Below are 14825 nucleotides of genomic sequence, written 5' to 3' on the forward strand. Positions count from 1 at the left end.
CCAGCATGCTTTCTTTGTAGTAATCATAACCCCATTATGCATATTTAAATAAAAAGTGTGTACAATATTTCAATCTTTTATGAAAGTGGTACAATCTATGTATTAACTGTGTATGTCACATCCCATTTAGTAACCATTGCCATGGAATCTCTTTTCTTTTTTATCAGAGAGGGTTCCTGATCAAGTATTGGCAAAGTGTGATCTGTGTTACACTCGACCATGTCAGAATGGTGGAAGTTGCAGATCTGGTCCGGGACAAGAGTATGAATGCCTTTGTCCACCAGGTTTCCATGGATTAGAATGCCAATATAAGATAGATGCTTGTTATGGCAATCCCTGTGATAATGGAGGGACATGTAAAGTATTTGAAACTGGAAGATATGCGTAAGTGATCCCCATAATACCCAATCAGTTTTAATTTCTGAAAAAAACCAGAACTATTTGCTTCATCAATATAGTAAAAACAAAACTTATACCATACTGCATAATGTTTTTGTTAAGTCTAATAATGTTTATAAATTTTCATCCTGCACAGGTGTCACTGTCCAAATGGTTTTGATGGTGGAAGATGTGAAATTAATATCGATGACTGCTCTGGTAATAAGTGTGAAAATGGAGCTATTTGTGTTGATGGTATTAGTTCCTATTCTTGCACTTGTCAAGCAGGCTATACAGGTGAATACTGCGAGAAGAAAATTGCCTTTTGTTCAAAGGAATTTAATCCATGCAAGAATAGTGCGACTTGTATTGACCATGGAACTGGATATGAATGTCAATGCAGTGTTGGGTGGTCAGGAAGTAATTGCACAGAAAATCTGGATGACTGCCTCAATCATATGTGCCAGGTAATAGGTTTATCCTATGAAGATATATTAATGTTATGTTAAGTTGACTTGTTGCTGTCATTTGTCATTTAAGTTGCATGTTAGTAACTCAATAACTTCTATCAATCTCTTCACAGAATGGTGGCCAGTGTGTAGATGGTGTTGGTGACTATGAGTGTAAATGCTCTGGTGACTGGAGTGGTCGATATTGTGAATTAGGGCCTTCAGTTCTTTTGCAAACAGAACCATGTCTGCAACATGATTGCCGTCATGGAGTCTGCGTTGTCCCACGTGGAGAGATGGAATATGTTTGTAAATGTTCACCTGGATATTCTGGTAAGAATACTGACTAAAGGTCAGATAGACACAACCCTCAGCTTTAATTGGGTATGACCATATTTCACATTGGATGAATCATTTAGCTTTGTACTTTATTATGAAATGTAATACATATCGGACTATAAGAACACTTAATAATGCCCCTTTAATGTATTCAGGTAAGTATTGCCAACACATGACAGCAGTGAACTTCATTGATGCAAGTAGCTTCGTGCAGCTAATTACACCACCTCTAAAGCCTTCAGTTAACATAACCATAAGCTTTACAACAAAAAGTCCTAATGGGGTCTTAGTCTATCATGGAAAAGATAGACAGCACTTAGCAGTTGAAGTATTTAAAGGACGGCTCCGCATTAGCTATGATGTGGGTAATCATCCAGCATCTACAATGTTTAGGTAAGAAATATTCTTTTAGCTTTCAAAGTTGAAATAATCAATGTTTTACATCTAAATTCACAATTTTTCCTTACTATTCACAAAGCACTCTCCCATAAATTTAATCAGTGTGACACAGTAATTTTTAAATTCTAAATAGGATGATAATTATGGAAATTGAAGCTATAGAGGAGTTATTTCTGATTAATTTTCTTATTTAACAGCTATGAATTAGTCAGTGATGAATCAGAGCACACTGTTGAACTACTGTCTGAAAGGCAGAATTTCACTTTGAGAGTGGATGGCGGTATTGCCCGATCAATGATTAACGCTGGTGACCAAGAATACTTAGATTCAGATACACCATTGTTTCTTGGGGGTGTTCCTCCTGACATAGCCAGACATGCGCAAGCTCAGTGGCACTTAAGGAACTCCTCAAGCTTTAGAGGTAAGTTTGTTTTGTTTTCAAAATCCTGTCTTCAAAATATGCTAGGGATCTAAATGCCTTTTAAATTGTTATCAATTTTCAAATGTTACCAGGTTGTACAGTAATGTAATTTCTTTTCTTTCTTCCTTATTTTTTGTGCTTGCTTTTACAGGCTGCATGAGCCAAGTAGAAATAAACGGACGTGTTCAAGATCTTGCTGAAAGTGAGAAGCAAAACAAAATTTTACCTGGATGTGGAGATGCTGAACAGAGGGATCAAGGTGCTCCTCGACCAAGCCATAGTGTTGTAGCACCCCCAGCTCCTGTCATGGAAACACAAATTACTAAAGGTAAATAAAAACACCTTACTGTATATTAATCATATCGCCCTTTTGTTTACCATACACATACTGTACTGTACAGTACTTATTGTTTCTATGACTCCGAGCTTTTTAATGGGTTATATTAAAGACACAACAGCTGCTTTCTTTTCACAAGTGAAATATGGGATAGTGTGTTTAGTTCTAATGGCTAATTTACAGCGAATGGACGAAGCGAAATATTTAATTCTTTTTATTATCATCATGTGCTTCATTTGTGAAATCTGAATAAATATGTATAGATTGAAAGTGAAATGGTAAAAAACTATTTCTAATCACTCTTAATACTGTAATTAAAAACTGGTATTGTGATGAATCCAGACTTTATAGTAAATTATGCTGTATTTCCAATCCTCTGTTATAAATATTCAATTTATATGTAAAGCTGAACACAATACGAGTACAGTACTGTAATATTTTTCTCCTAAGTAGAACCTCACAATACTGGATTCTGGACAAAATGGACCCAATCTAGATAACAAGGGTCATGCTCGGGTGGCATTGTAATTGTCACCGTAAGAAGTAGAACAGTAGTTCTTAGATATTTTTATTTATTTACTGAATATTTATTTAAATAAAAGGTAACGAAACCATTTTTACATCATTTTTTATGTAAAGGTAATAAAACCACTTTTACCTTAGTTTATTATTGGCATATCTTCATAATGAATAACCTATTTGAGGAATAATTCTGTTAATGAAATCAACTTTTTTTTTCTGTGAGCCAGGCTGGGAAAAAGTAAGCACTGCCAGCTGATTTCACACTCCCGCTATCTTGTATACTGTATGTGCAAATATAAATAAAAAATCATTTTTTTATATAATTTTCAAACTTTTTCAAAGCATCTTATGATAAATATTGCAGGATACCAATGTGTTCTAGACTACCACAGTTTTCATTCAGTTTATTAAAAGCAACTATACTCAATTTTTTTTTAATGAGGCGCATTTGCACCGACTCGCAGCGGTGTCCTTTTACCTCGGAAAGTTTCCTGCACCCCTGCGAGTCGGTGCAAATCTGCCTTGCTAAAAAGAATTGACTATACTGTAGCATCATTAGTTACCAATTGGATTTGTAAATGAATTAGTTAGTTCATTCTTTCGTTTTTTTGATTGCCGAGGAAATGCAAAAAAAAAAAAAAAAAAAAAAATAAAAACTGTAATTTTCTTTTTGGGTGTCTTGTGTAGGGAATACCTAATATGGAATTAGCTTTAATTAATTTATTTTGAATTTCTAGGGATACAGCAATTAAAAAAAAATGTGGCAACATCATCTTTGCATAGCCAAAACCTAGCTTATACATAGATGTATTTTATATTTAGCAGTCATCTTATACTACAGATATTAGTTAAATTAATTAAAATTTCTCTTAATTTTTTACTTTTTTTTATCTAATGATCATCTTATACATGGAAATATATGGTATATAGATTTGTTTACAAAAATAGTATTCTTGTATGCAATATTTTGCAGTTGTTTTATTCTAATATTTGGGAAAGAAGAAGCACAGTACAGTAATTCTGAGATTATCTGCTAGTCCTTTCCAGCGCTATATTCATTTTATTTTGATTCATTCTGTGCTAGTAGTTATTTTTGTTGTTGTGAAAAACGAAAGTGTATTAATCTCATCTGCTCGTTTGGATGTTACCCCAGATGTAGGATATATACTGTATAGTGCTATGGTCTGTTATTGCGAGGTTCTACTTTAAAACTCATAGAAATTTGGTATTACTATTGCAGTTACTAGACAGCCCTGATAAGCAGCTGTAATAAAAAAAAAAAAAAGTGTTATAGATTTGGCCCATAAACAATATGCGAAAAACAAAGATTTTATATATTTATAGTCCATGTGAAAATAAGCTGAAGGAATGATTGAAATTCTTTTATGCTTTTATAAAGCTTTTTTACTTCTTCATGGTTAAGGGGCCCTGTTTGGAATAGCAAAGAACACACTTCAGCTTTCTGATACACACTCTGCTTCTTAGAAATTTCGATGAGTATGTATCGAATAAAGTCAAGTTAAAAATACTGTTCCATTATAATGTAGTGCATCATTTCTTTATGGGAGACTTGGTGTCTAATATTCCTTCTTATTTGGCCAAATTTAGTAACTCAAGATACAATATTTTGACTTAGCATGTTTTCAGCTAAATTTCAAAATAAGCAATTATTTTATGCACTGTGAAATAATGTGTCGATAAATAATAATGCTTAATCTAAAGAATAGTATCATGATCTTGAAACCAATAGCTATATGACCCAACTGTAACCTCACCAAATAGATCTGTAGTAACAAACAAAGAGTTGGAATATTAGTCTAGCATCACAAACTGGTGGTGGTTGCATGATATCATAGTAAGATTCGAATTGTCATAAGGTAGCATGCAGTGATATACACATTTCATTACATATCTAAAAACACATTTCAGAACAAGACGCCTGCGATGCTCACAAGTGTGAGAATGGAACATGTCGTTCAAGAAAGCGTGGTGGGTACAGATGCAAGTGCAATAAGGGGTGGACTGGAAGGTTTTGTAATCAAGGTAAATAGTGCTAATACCTACATATTACAGGGCTCCAATGCTTGATTACTTAATATAACATCTAATTATTGTTCATAAGTAAAAACAGAATCTCATGAAAATTTAACTTGCGTTTAATCCGATATTACAGGTCTAATTGAGGTCAACCAAACTTTCAATACCAATGAAACACTTATGATGGGTGAGTTTTAAAGCATCATTTGCAACAGTGAAGCAGTTAAATTATACTGTATTCCCTATAGATTGCATAGCATTTTTAGTCAAATAGAATATCCTGGCAACCACCTGTAAATCAAATTCTGTATAAACCTTGTTTGAAATTTTACGTAGTTGCTTTGGGTTAGCTGCTTATGTTGCAAAAGTTGCTGGGACATTATTTTTTATAGTATTGCCAAACACCACAATAAAACACGTCACACCAACTTTCAGAGCACTGATGCACCATTGCAATAATTATTTCAGACTGTAGCATGTATTATCAGGTTTTGTCTTCCTCCTGACACACCAGTTTACACACACAGTTGAAATGTAAGAATGGAGTGGTCTATGTAACAGGCAACTTTTTCTTGAGCTTTCTATTGCCACATAAAGATTTATATTTCTTTGAAAATCATTTTACCCGATGTTTAGGGGTAAAGAAGTAACAAGTCCCAATTATTCATGTTCCATCCTATAGCATTTACTTCCCTCCTCTTGAAACTGTGTTCCTAGAACTTTTTTTTACTCATATTTCCATAAAATAACAGTCGATGGTGATACACTTGAAATTTGGTGTAATCCTCTATAGTGACATATATTTTAGTCTTGCTTATTTCCAATTCATATTTTAGTCTTACTCATTTCCAATTCTGTAGCTTTTAATTATCCTAATGCCTACTGTATTGTCTGTGTATATGTAGACAACTCCATTTTTCACAAAGATCTAGGTTTATTTGCTTTCTGGGCTCATAAGAATATTCTCCTTTTCTATTGTTTGATAGTTTGTTTCAGGCCTATGAAATTACTTTCCTTTGTATTTTCCTTTTTATTACCTTTGACTTTGCCAATAATGTTCAGAAATTTTTTCAGGTGTTTGAATAAAAGGAACCTTTCAGAGCTTTGATGTAAATACAATCGTGCCATTCATGTATCACAAAACCCTAGTTAGAAAAGCAGGATACTATAAACCCACAGGCTCCAACAGGGAAAAATAGTTAGTCTGCCTTTAACCAATATATGCTGATTAGATGATGTAAAATTTACTTTATGTATGAGCAATTCAGGTATAGTGTATTACTGTTTAAACTAAAGTTCCTTGAATTAAATTATTTCATATATATGTACACAAGTAGGGAAGCTTCCCTGACATTATTCTTACACTAGTATTTAAAAAAAAAAGGAAATACCGGTAGGTTATATTATTCAGGTTCTTAGTAGGGTTTAATCACAGGTTGTTTCCCATAAGAGTACTATTACCACATATCCTGGATGTATTTCAACTCCATGAGGCATGCGATGTTCTTTGGATATTCCTTGGTTATTGCATCTAGGAATTGTTCTTTAGAGCTTCTAAACTGAGTGTAGATGGCTATTATTCTCAGGCAGAATTGTAAACATCTGGGTTCATATTCTCCCTGGTATTGCTTGAAAATCATGGTAATCTAATTTGAAAAGCCCATCTTAACATTCACTTGAATATGGCATTGTGTAGTGTGGTTTTTTTTTTATCTTTTTTGAACTGCTTGATATGCCTGTACAGTATTTAGGAGGAAAGTTTTTCATTTAGGAAGATTTACATATTAATGCTTTTTTTTTAGGCAAAGTTTTATATTAGGTATGTTGTGCATTTCCTTCTCATCACCATAAAACAATCTAATATGATAATGTGTGCCATTGGCTTTACAACTCTCTTGTTTCAAATATTTGTGTAAGTACAAGGGGTATTATTATTGCACGCATAATCTCCTATTTCACTTATGGGTATTATTATTATTATTATTACTTGTTAAGCTACAACCCTAGTTGGAAAAGCAGGATGCTATAGGCCCAGAGGCCCCAACAGGGAAAGTAGCTCAATGAGGAAAGGAAACAAGGAAAATAAAATATTTCAGGAAGAGTAACAACATTGATATAAATATTTCCTGTATAAACTATAAAAACTTTAACAAAACAATAGGAAAAGAAATAAGATGGAAGAGTGTGCTTGAGTGTACCCTCAAGCAAGAGAACTCTAAACCAAGGCAGTGGAAGACCATGGTACAGAGGTTATGGCACTACCCAAGACTAGAGAACAATGGTTTGATTTTGGAGTGTCCTTCTCCTAGAAGAGCTGCTTACCATAGCTAAAGAGTCTCTTCTACCCTTACCAAGAGAAAAGTGGCCACTGAACAATTACAGTGCAGTAACCCCTTGAGTGAAGAAGAATTATTTGGTAATCTGTGTTGTCAGGTGTATGAGGACAGAGGAGAATATGTAAAGAATAGGCCAGACTATTCAGTGTGTATGTAGGCAAAAGGGAAAATGAACCGTAACCAGAGAGAAGGATCCAATGTAGTACTGTCTGGCCAGTCAAAAGACCCCATAACTCTCTAGCGGTAGTATCTCAACGGGTGGCTGGTGCCTTGGCCAACCTACTACCTACTAAACATGTAGTTTGTTTTTCCATGTTGTGTATATAAAAGATCTACTGGTATTTTGATATTAGAATAAGGTCCAAACTCATGTTATAACAATTTAAAAAGTGCCCAGTGAATAAAGGAAGAAGTAACCTAACAGAAAAAATAAATAAAAAAAAAAGACTTCTTGTGTTAGGCAATTTAGGGTCATCATAGAGGAAATATATTCTTGGGTATTTATAAAATAACACATCAAACAATCCCAACAAGGCTCACCTTAAAAGGGAGTTTTTATGGTGTTTTCATTGAGAAATATTTCAAAGCTCTGGCTATGACCTTTCGGACCATTTCCTGTGGGAAAAGGTCCTTACCCCAGATGCATGATGAAATCAGTTTCCTGGGTTCATGTTTTACTGTCGCTTAGGCAAACACGTGCTCTCTGCAGGCTCTCCTTGCTTTTAGGAAAGTATATAAGTCTTTCACTTGGGTAGTCTCGTGTTCCCTCCTCAGAAGATGGTCTGGCAATTTCGGAAGGTTCTCATTAAACTGCTGGCCTGCTATCTCTGGATCCAACTTCGAGACGGAGAAGGTTAGGTGGACATCTTTCCACTTCTCCTTGGAGGCAGGCATTGCTAGAGAGAATGGTTTGCATTCCTCTAGAGTTGGGCAGGGTTTGCCCTCTTCGACTGCCTTGATGGCAAAACCTAGTGCTTTCTCCGAAAAGGGGAAAGAGATGGAGGAAGGAGCAATAAAGGTGGGGTGCCTCGTGCTCAGTGCTGAGACTTTGGAGTTGATGTACCCGGCTCCTTTCAAGGCTTTTAGGAGGATGGCTTGCGCCTTGTCATGCTCGAAGACAATGACTTCCTTAGGTACCGTTTCCTCACGGGATGCATGTTCATCCCGCAGTCTCACGTAACAGTCTGGGTAATCTGAAAAGCTAGGCCAGAACTCGAGATCTTCAATTAGTTTGGCTCCTAACCTCTCTTGAGACGAATAGTTTCCCATTCATCATGGGCTTATGCTCCGCATACCTCCAGGGGTTGGTTTCAGAGCAGTGAGGGAGATCCAATACTCTAAGGGGCTTCTTAGTGGAGCCCTTGGAAGGTCCAGGGCAGTCCCTTTACTGTAGCAGACTCTGCTGTTGCTGGATAGACTGCTTCATCGTCTCCTGTTCCTTCTGGAACGATTCCAACATCCGCTGGATTGATGTGAGGATCGCTTCGCTCTTGTTGACCTGTGTAGCTGGTTGAGGAGTTGGGGCTGAAGAGGTTGACAGCATAGGTTGGTATGTCGTCACGGCGAACTGAGGGTCTTCAGTTAACGTCGAAATGGATCCTTCTTCCTCCGTTCGTAGTTGTTCCACGTCTTCTTCAGGGCCTCCTTGCAGTAGGTCCTGTTCCGTGTCAGTGGACACTTCTGACATCCTTTCTTGGTGGAAGTCCATGCCTTCCAGTGCCTTGTTTATGTCTGCGTCGATCTTCAGTTGTACGAGAGGAGGCTGGACCTGTTCCTGGGGCACTACCGCGTTTGGTAGAGCCTTGGGGAACAGAAGGCACCTTAGGGAGTCGTTGGGTAGGTATGGTCCTGGAGAGTTCTTTTGGAACCCTCTTATCCACTTGCGAAGGGTCTCCCTCGCTGTGTCCCTAGTCTCTAAATTGACAGGGAGGGCTTCTCCGAAGCCGTTGGTTAGCAGGGTTGAGCAGGTGGGACAACCCTTCGGGTCCCAATACTTTAGGACTCCCAACACGATACAGCAGGGGGCACGAGTCCTGCACATATTGTGTCCACAAAAGTCTACCCTTGTGGATGCAGAACAAGGCTGCACACTTCTCCATCAGCTCCTCCTGTAAAGAAAAAGGATCCAATGAGTATCATGGTTTTTATATCATTGATATAAAAGCATACATTTTTATTAACAATAGTAATCACTATTGTATATAATAGCTTAGGATAGTAAGCTTGAAAGGAAATAGAAAAGACACATTTCTGTGTTTCCTCTCCCAGGCCATTGCTGAGACCTTCTTCAGTAATAATATTTGGTTTCCCTAGTAAGGAGAATAAAAGGTAGAAGAAACTCTAGGAACTAGAGTTAGAGTTAGTAAGTATCAATACTAACATTATCCACCTATACTATAGTATATATTAATACTGATGGGTGTTGAGGGAGTACTCAGACCTCAACATATTATCGTGGTCCCAACAATAGAGTGTGATAGGAAACAAAGAGTATGTTAGAAAATATGTGTACCACTGTATACTTGTATACTGTAGTTCAACTGGTGGCACTGCCGGTGTTAGGCTAGTACCTGGAGGCACTAACTGATAGAGAGAGAAAAAGCATTAAGGAAGGAGAGTTTCCTATTATTACGGTTTAGCACAACAATTGGAAGTGTAGGAGGACTATCAGGCTGCCTACTGTCTCCTTGCCAGAATGATAGTTCCAATGGAAGGGGTAAGAATCTATCTGATTCTGGCTTCCACCCATCCACAAAAGGCCTGCCGCCGGTTGTATAGCCGGCGGCAATAATTCTGGATGGCAGACCAAGAGAGGGCTGAGGACTTCTCAAAAGTATGTTAGGTTTCATACCTGCAGCTGTCAGGGCCGGCTCAATCTTCCCTCCCAATAATATTCACTTCCAGTGAAGGAAGGAAGTAAGGGGGAAGGTGGCTGAGGCGGCTGAACTAACTGCCACCGGCAGGGCACCAGCTGGTAACGCAGTCAATCTAGCAAGCCGGGATGACTGTCAGAATACCGGTGGAAGAATGTTGTGAAGGCTATGACGTCACTAAAGGACAGAAGGGGGAAGAGTAAGGGTCTTATAGTTCACTGAGAAGGGAGGTGGCGGAAGGTATGCCGCCTACCTTCAACAGTGAACTGAGGAAGCATGACTTCCTGTGCTGACATACACAGAGTATGTTAGAAAATATGTGTACTACTGTATACTTGTATAATGTAGTTCAACTGGCGGCACTGCCGGTGTTAGGCTAGTACCTGGCGGCACTAACTGATAGAGAGAGAAAAAGCATTAAGGAAGGAGAGTTTCCTATTATTATGGTTTAGCACAACAATTGGAAGTGTAGGAGGACTATCAGGCTGCCTACTGTCTCCTTGCCAGAATGAGAGTTCCAATGGAAGGGGTAAGAATCTATCTGATTCTGGCTTCCACCCATCCACAAAAGTCCTAAGTTCCAAGTCCTACAAAAACACTGCATTAAATTTTATTATAAGGATAAACTGTACTAAACACAATGAAATTCAACCATTTGGATCATTCAATACATAACCTAACCATGTACAGGTTAATAACCATTATTAACCTGTAAATGAAATGTATAATAAGAACAGACAGTACAGTAATGCAATAATAAATGGAAAATACATTAAAAGAAATTTGAAACCTTACCTTTGGAGTGAGGCGATGTCCGAAAGTGAAAGTGGATGGGGATCAGAGGAGGAGAAGAAATGGCAGAAAACATTAACAAGTGGCAGTAAACGTGAACACTTAACTTTACAATATACATTAACAAATGGCAGTAAACAACACTTAGCTTTACAAAACATTTAACAAATGACAGAAAATATTAACACTTAACTTCACTAAAAACTTTGGCCATATTTCTTAGTGATCACTCTTACTGCATGCCAGCCTCATATTCTTGATAATCTCAAGCTTCGTCTCCATAGAAAGCATCCTCTTCTTTCCCTGTACATCAGCAACATTCTTGGGACCCATGGCTAGTAACGTATGAGTTGAATAACGCAATACAATACAATACAATAAATAAAAGCACAAAAGCAAAATCACCAACACGAATTTAATGTGAAGGATAACGCTGCCGAAACGAAATGGTCAAAGAATGCCGATGCGTAGATGCATGATGGGATAGATGCTGACCAATAGGAGAACAGGATCTTATGGCGGTAACTAGCATCAGAGTAGGGAGAAGACCAATAGGAGCGTGGGAGTATTGTGGCAAGTTTACAGCTGGCGGCATGCGAATTTTGAAATTAGTTTCGGCAGCCGGGCGAATTTCGTACCGTACCTTGTTTCGCTTCATGAAATTTTTGCATGCAGAATCTTTCGTATCAAGAGGTACAGTATTACTGTAGTAGTTGAGCGCAAAGAAGTGCCCAGGTTGCTTTGTCTCCAGTGTCAGTATTGGTCCACATCATTGGTTGTCTGTCTGACATATTTCAACATAGGATGTTCTGTGGCAGATTCAATAGAGCCTGAATTGGTGAGACTCCCTTATACTTCCTCAGTGTGCTATGCACATCAATACACTGGCTATGGAGCAGGGAAGACAATATTTGTTTGGTATTTTTTTGTTGTATTGGATTCCCTGTTATAGCTTTTTGCGGTAGAGTTTTTGGAGACCACATCATCCCCCCCCAAAAATTTCCTTCATCAAAACCCTTTTTTAAAGTTTAACTTTAGTCTTAGGTCGTGTATCTCCTTGTGAAATTCTATTATGAGACATCAAGAATGAAGCTATAGCTTTCTCAAATAAAGGCATAGTAGGAATTTGAAATCCACAAAACAAGTTCTTGACTGAACCCCTGTATCTCTAGGGTTCTGTTCAAATAGCTCTTGAGGGCTTTACAGGACATTGGTCTCATCTCTTCAGGCCTAGAAAGGATTTTGTTTGGAATTCGCTCTTGCCATAGGTCTAAACCATGGTAGGAGAGACAAAATAACTCCCTTGCAAGAGAAATCTACCATAACTGATAGGGCTTACAATCATTATTTCTTATGGTAGAAGCCAGAAGTAATAGAAACAGTAGATCCATTGTCTCATGGTTCATTTGAAGGTTTCCTCACGAACTGTAGAACAACATCCACAATCCTATACTCGTGGACGTTGACAATGGGGTTCCCTATGATGAAGTACAGGACAAAAATCATACATGTTGTCATAACAGTTGTCGATACCAATACCGATACTCACAAAAAAGGCCGATACTACTGATACTGATATTGATACTATTGGCACATCTCTGGTAAAAAAATCTTGAAGACTTTACAACTAACAATAAGAAGGATCTGAAAAAAAATTATTGTGAAATACAAGAAAATGGAAGGGAGTGGGAACAGAGGTAAAGTAAATAGCAAAAATATGGGTGCAGCTAGGTACCAAGCGACAATCGAAGGCCCTATAATAATTACCACAGTGCACTGATAGTTCTACCTCCATATGGTTTAGTTTTGTGAATTTGGCCTAAATAGCCCAGTGCAGGGTCCTGTTAGGCCATTCAGCATCCAAGTGCATCTAATGTAAAACCCTAGAGATAGACTGAGGCAAAAATTAGAAGTGGTTGGAGAGACAAGATGGAAGAAAGGAAGCAAGAACGAACGTAAAGTAAGATATAAAGCAAGCGCAGCTAGTATTTGAAGGAACGCTGCAAAGCTCTTCGAGTAATACCTACAGTGCACCGTGGAAGTCTCACTGATTGCACTTACCCCTTTTTGAGGCTACCCACATATTTGCCATTCATTGGAAAAGTGACGATGTTGAAATCCCCATATTATTCTATCTTGATTGCACCCATTTTATCATGGCTACAATTATGACATTACACTCATTTTAGCATTTTTTATATAATAATACTCATGCATCTCTTTAATCCAACACAATCAGTCAATTTTATATGTTTAAATCATGACTAATGATTATACAATTAAATACAGTTCACATTTGCATTTATTTACATGGTGGTATTTGGGAATGACCTTACTAATTTTGAAATTATCTATACAGATCAGGCAGTATGTACTTCCCATGAATGTGTTAATGGAACTTGTCGTCCCCGAAGGCATGGAGGGTATCGCTGCAAGTGTCAAAGTGGATGGACAGGCAAATTGTGTAATCAAGGTAAGTTGGAGAATTATTGCCAGGTAATTTAGTCATTACAAAGAAATACTGTATAGAGGACTGATAGGGTAAAAGCATTGCAGTATATCAAGTCTTATTTTTATTCTATAATTTATGTTTTTTCTTTTTTTTCTTCAGCTCCATCATGCCGAAAAGAGCCTGCAAAAGCATATGTTTATGACTATGGATGCCGTTCACGCCGTCCTGTTCGACAATACACATGTAGTGGTTCTTGTGGAAAAGATTGTTGCCAACCCAAGCGGTATCGGAAAAAGCGGGTGGCAATGATCTGTAATGATGGAACAAAATATATAAAGGATGTAGACATTATAAGGAAGTGCAAGTGTTCTAGGCACTGCGATGAAATCTAAAGAATGAGAGAGTTGTGTTTTAGTGGATGATTTGAAGTGAGCTGTCAAGTTTAAATAATGAACTAAAATGGTTTCAATCACAAGAATGCATACCTCAGAAGTATACATTTACACTATATTTATAGAGTACTTACAGTGCGGGTAAAGAAATAGTTGTGGAATGTGCAAGTTCCACCTGGGAACAAAAGCGTATAGGAATAAATGGGTTGAATAATAAATAAATAGTAGAACTCTGAGAGTAGTGGGTGCATAAGCATATTTATACTGTAGCATTTACATACTCAGTTTCAAGCTTTACGTGCAGTGGAAATATCTATGTATATAGTTATAATTATATGTTCAATGATGTCTTGATTAAGATAGTATAAGCTTTATATATACAATACCATATCCTAAAACACAGACTGACACGTAAATGTCTACCAGTGCGATGGTTATATGATGCTGTTTACTGGATAAAATACCTCTTTCAAAATATTAAAATTTAGTATGAAATTTGTATCACAGCTGATAATATACAGAGTAATAATATCATAAAATAACTCAGTGTATTGTACAAGTGTGGAAAGATTGTTAGAATTGTGACAAAGACATCAGGTATTTTATCAGTCTGTCTCTCGGCAAATAATAGCTTGATATACAGTACCATTACAGTAAGTAATATTGTAGCTATCAGAAAAGTAGAAAAGGATATAGTAATAAAACAAACATTTATAGAACACGCTTGTAATGTGTTCGTATGCTAGGTTCCTAAAATAAAAAAATTAAAAAATGACAATAGTTTGCCACTTCTTGAAAGTAACAAGAAATTCGAATTGAGACCAGCACAAAACTGAAGGTTTCTCCAGATAATGACATCATAAAGCTGGAACTAATTTAGAGTGAATGGAAATTAGACATATGGAATCATGCCAGCAGAATGCCGCACCATGAACTACCATTTATGCAGCACGATCTTGCACTGCATAAGTTCGCTGTGCATTCAGTAAGAAGAATGAAGTCATCCAAGCTGAATTACTAATACCTTTCAAGCTTTTCATCCATATCAATATATGTCATGCTGGTAAGTAAAACTTTTAAACAACTCGTACTGTTACC

The 14825-nt window shown here is 37.1% G+C and overlaps 1 protein-coding gene across 1 annotated transcript in view; it reads left to right on the plus strand.

Annotated features, from left to right (window-relative positions):
- The window catches only part of LOC137639751 (protein slit-like), a 64275-nt gene that overhangs the window by 35722 nt on the left and 13728 nt on the right, over nucleotides 1-14825 (plus strand). The window contains exons 14-23 of the mRNA XM_068371995.1: nucleotides 168-384; nucleotides 536-845; nucleotides 962-1160; nucleotides 1322-1559; nucleotides 1763-1986; nucleotides 2138-2314; nucleotides 4775-4888; nucleotides 5019-5069; nucleotides 13243-13356; nucleotides 13495-14790. Coding sequence (XP_068228096.1) covers nucleotides 168-384; nucleotides 536-845; nucleotides 962-1160; nucleotides 1322-1559; nucleotides 1763-1986; nucleotides 2138-2314; nucleotides 4775-4888; nucleotides 5019-5069; nucleotides 13243-13356; nucleotides 13495-13727 — 1877 coding nt within the window. The 3' untranslated portion in view covers nucleotides 13728-14790. The remainder of the gene's footprint in view (nucleotides 1-167; nucleotides 385-535; nucleotides 846-961; nucleotides 1161-1321; nucleotides 1560-1762; nucleotides 1987-2137; nucleotides 2315-4774; nucleotides 4889-5018; nucleotides 5070-13242; nucleotides 13357-13494; nucleotides 14791-14825) is intronic.

Source organism: Palaemon carinicauda, chromosome 4 (assembly GCF_036898095.1).
Source record: "Palaemon carinicauda isolate YSFRI2023 chromosome 4, ASM3689809v2, whole genome shotgun sequence".
In the NCBI taxonomy this organism is placed as follows: Eukaryota; Metazoa; Arthropoda; class Malacostraca; order Decapoda; family Palaemonidae; genus Palaemon; species Palaemon carinicauda.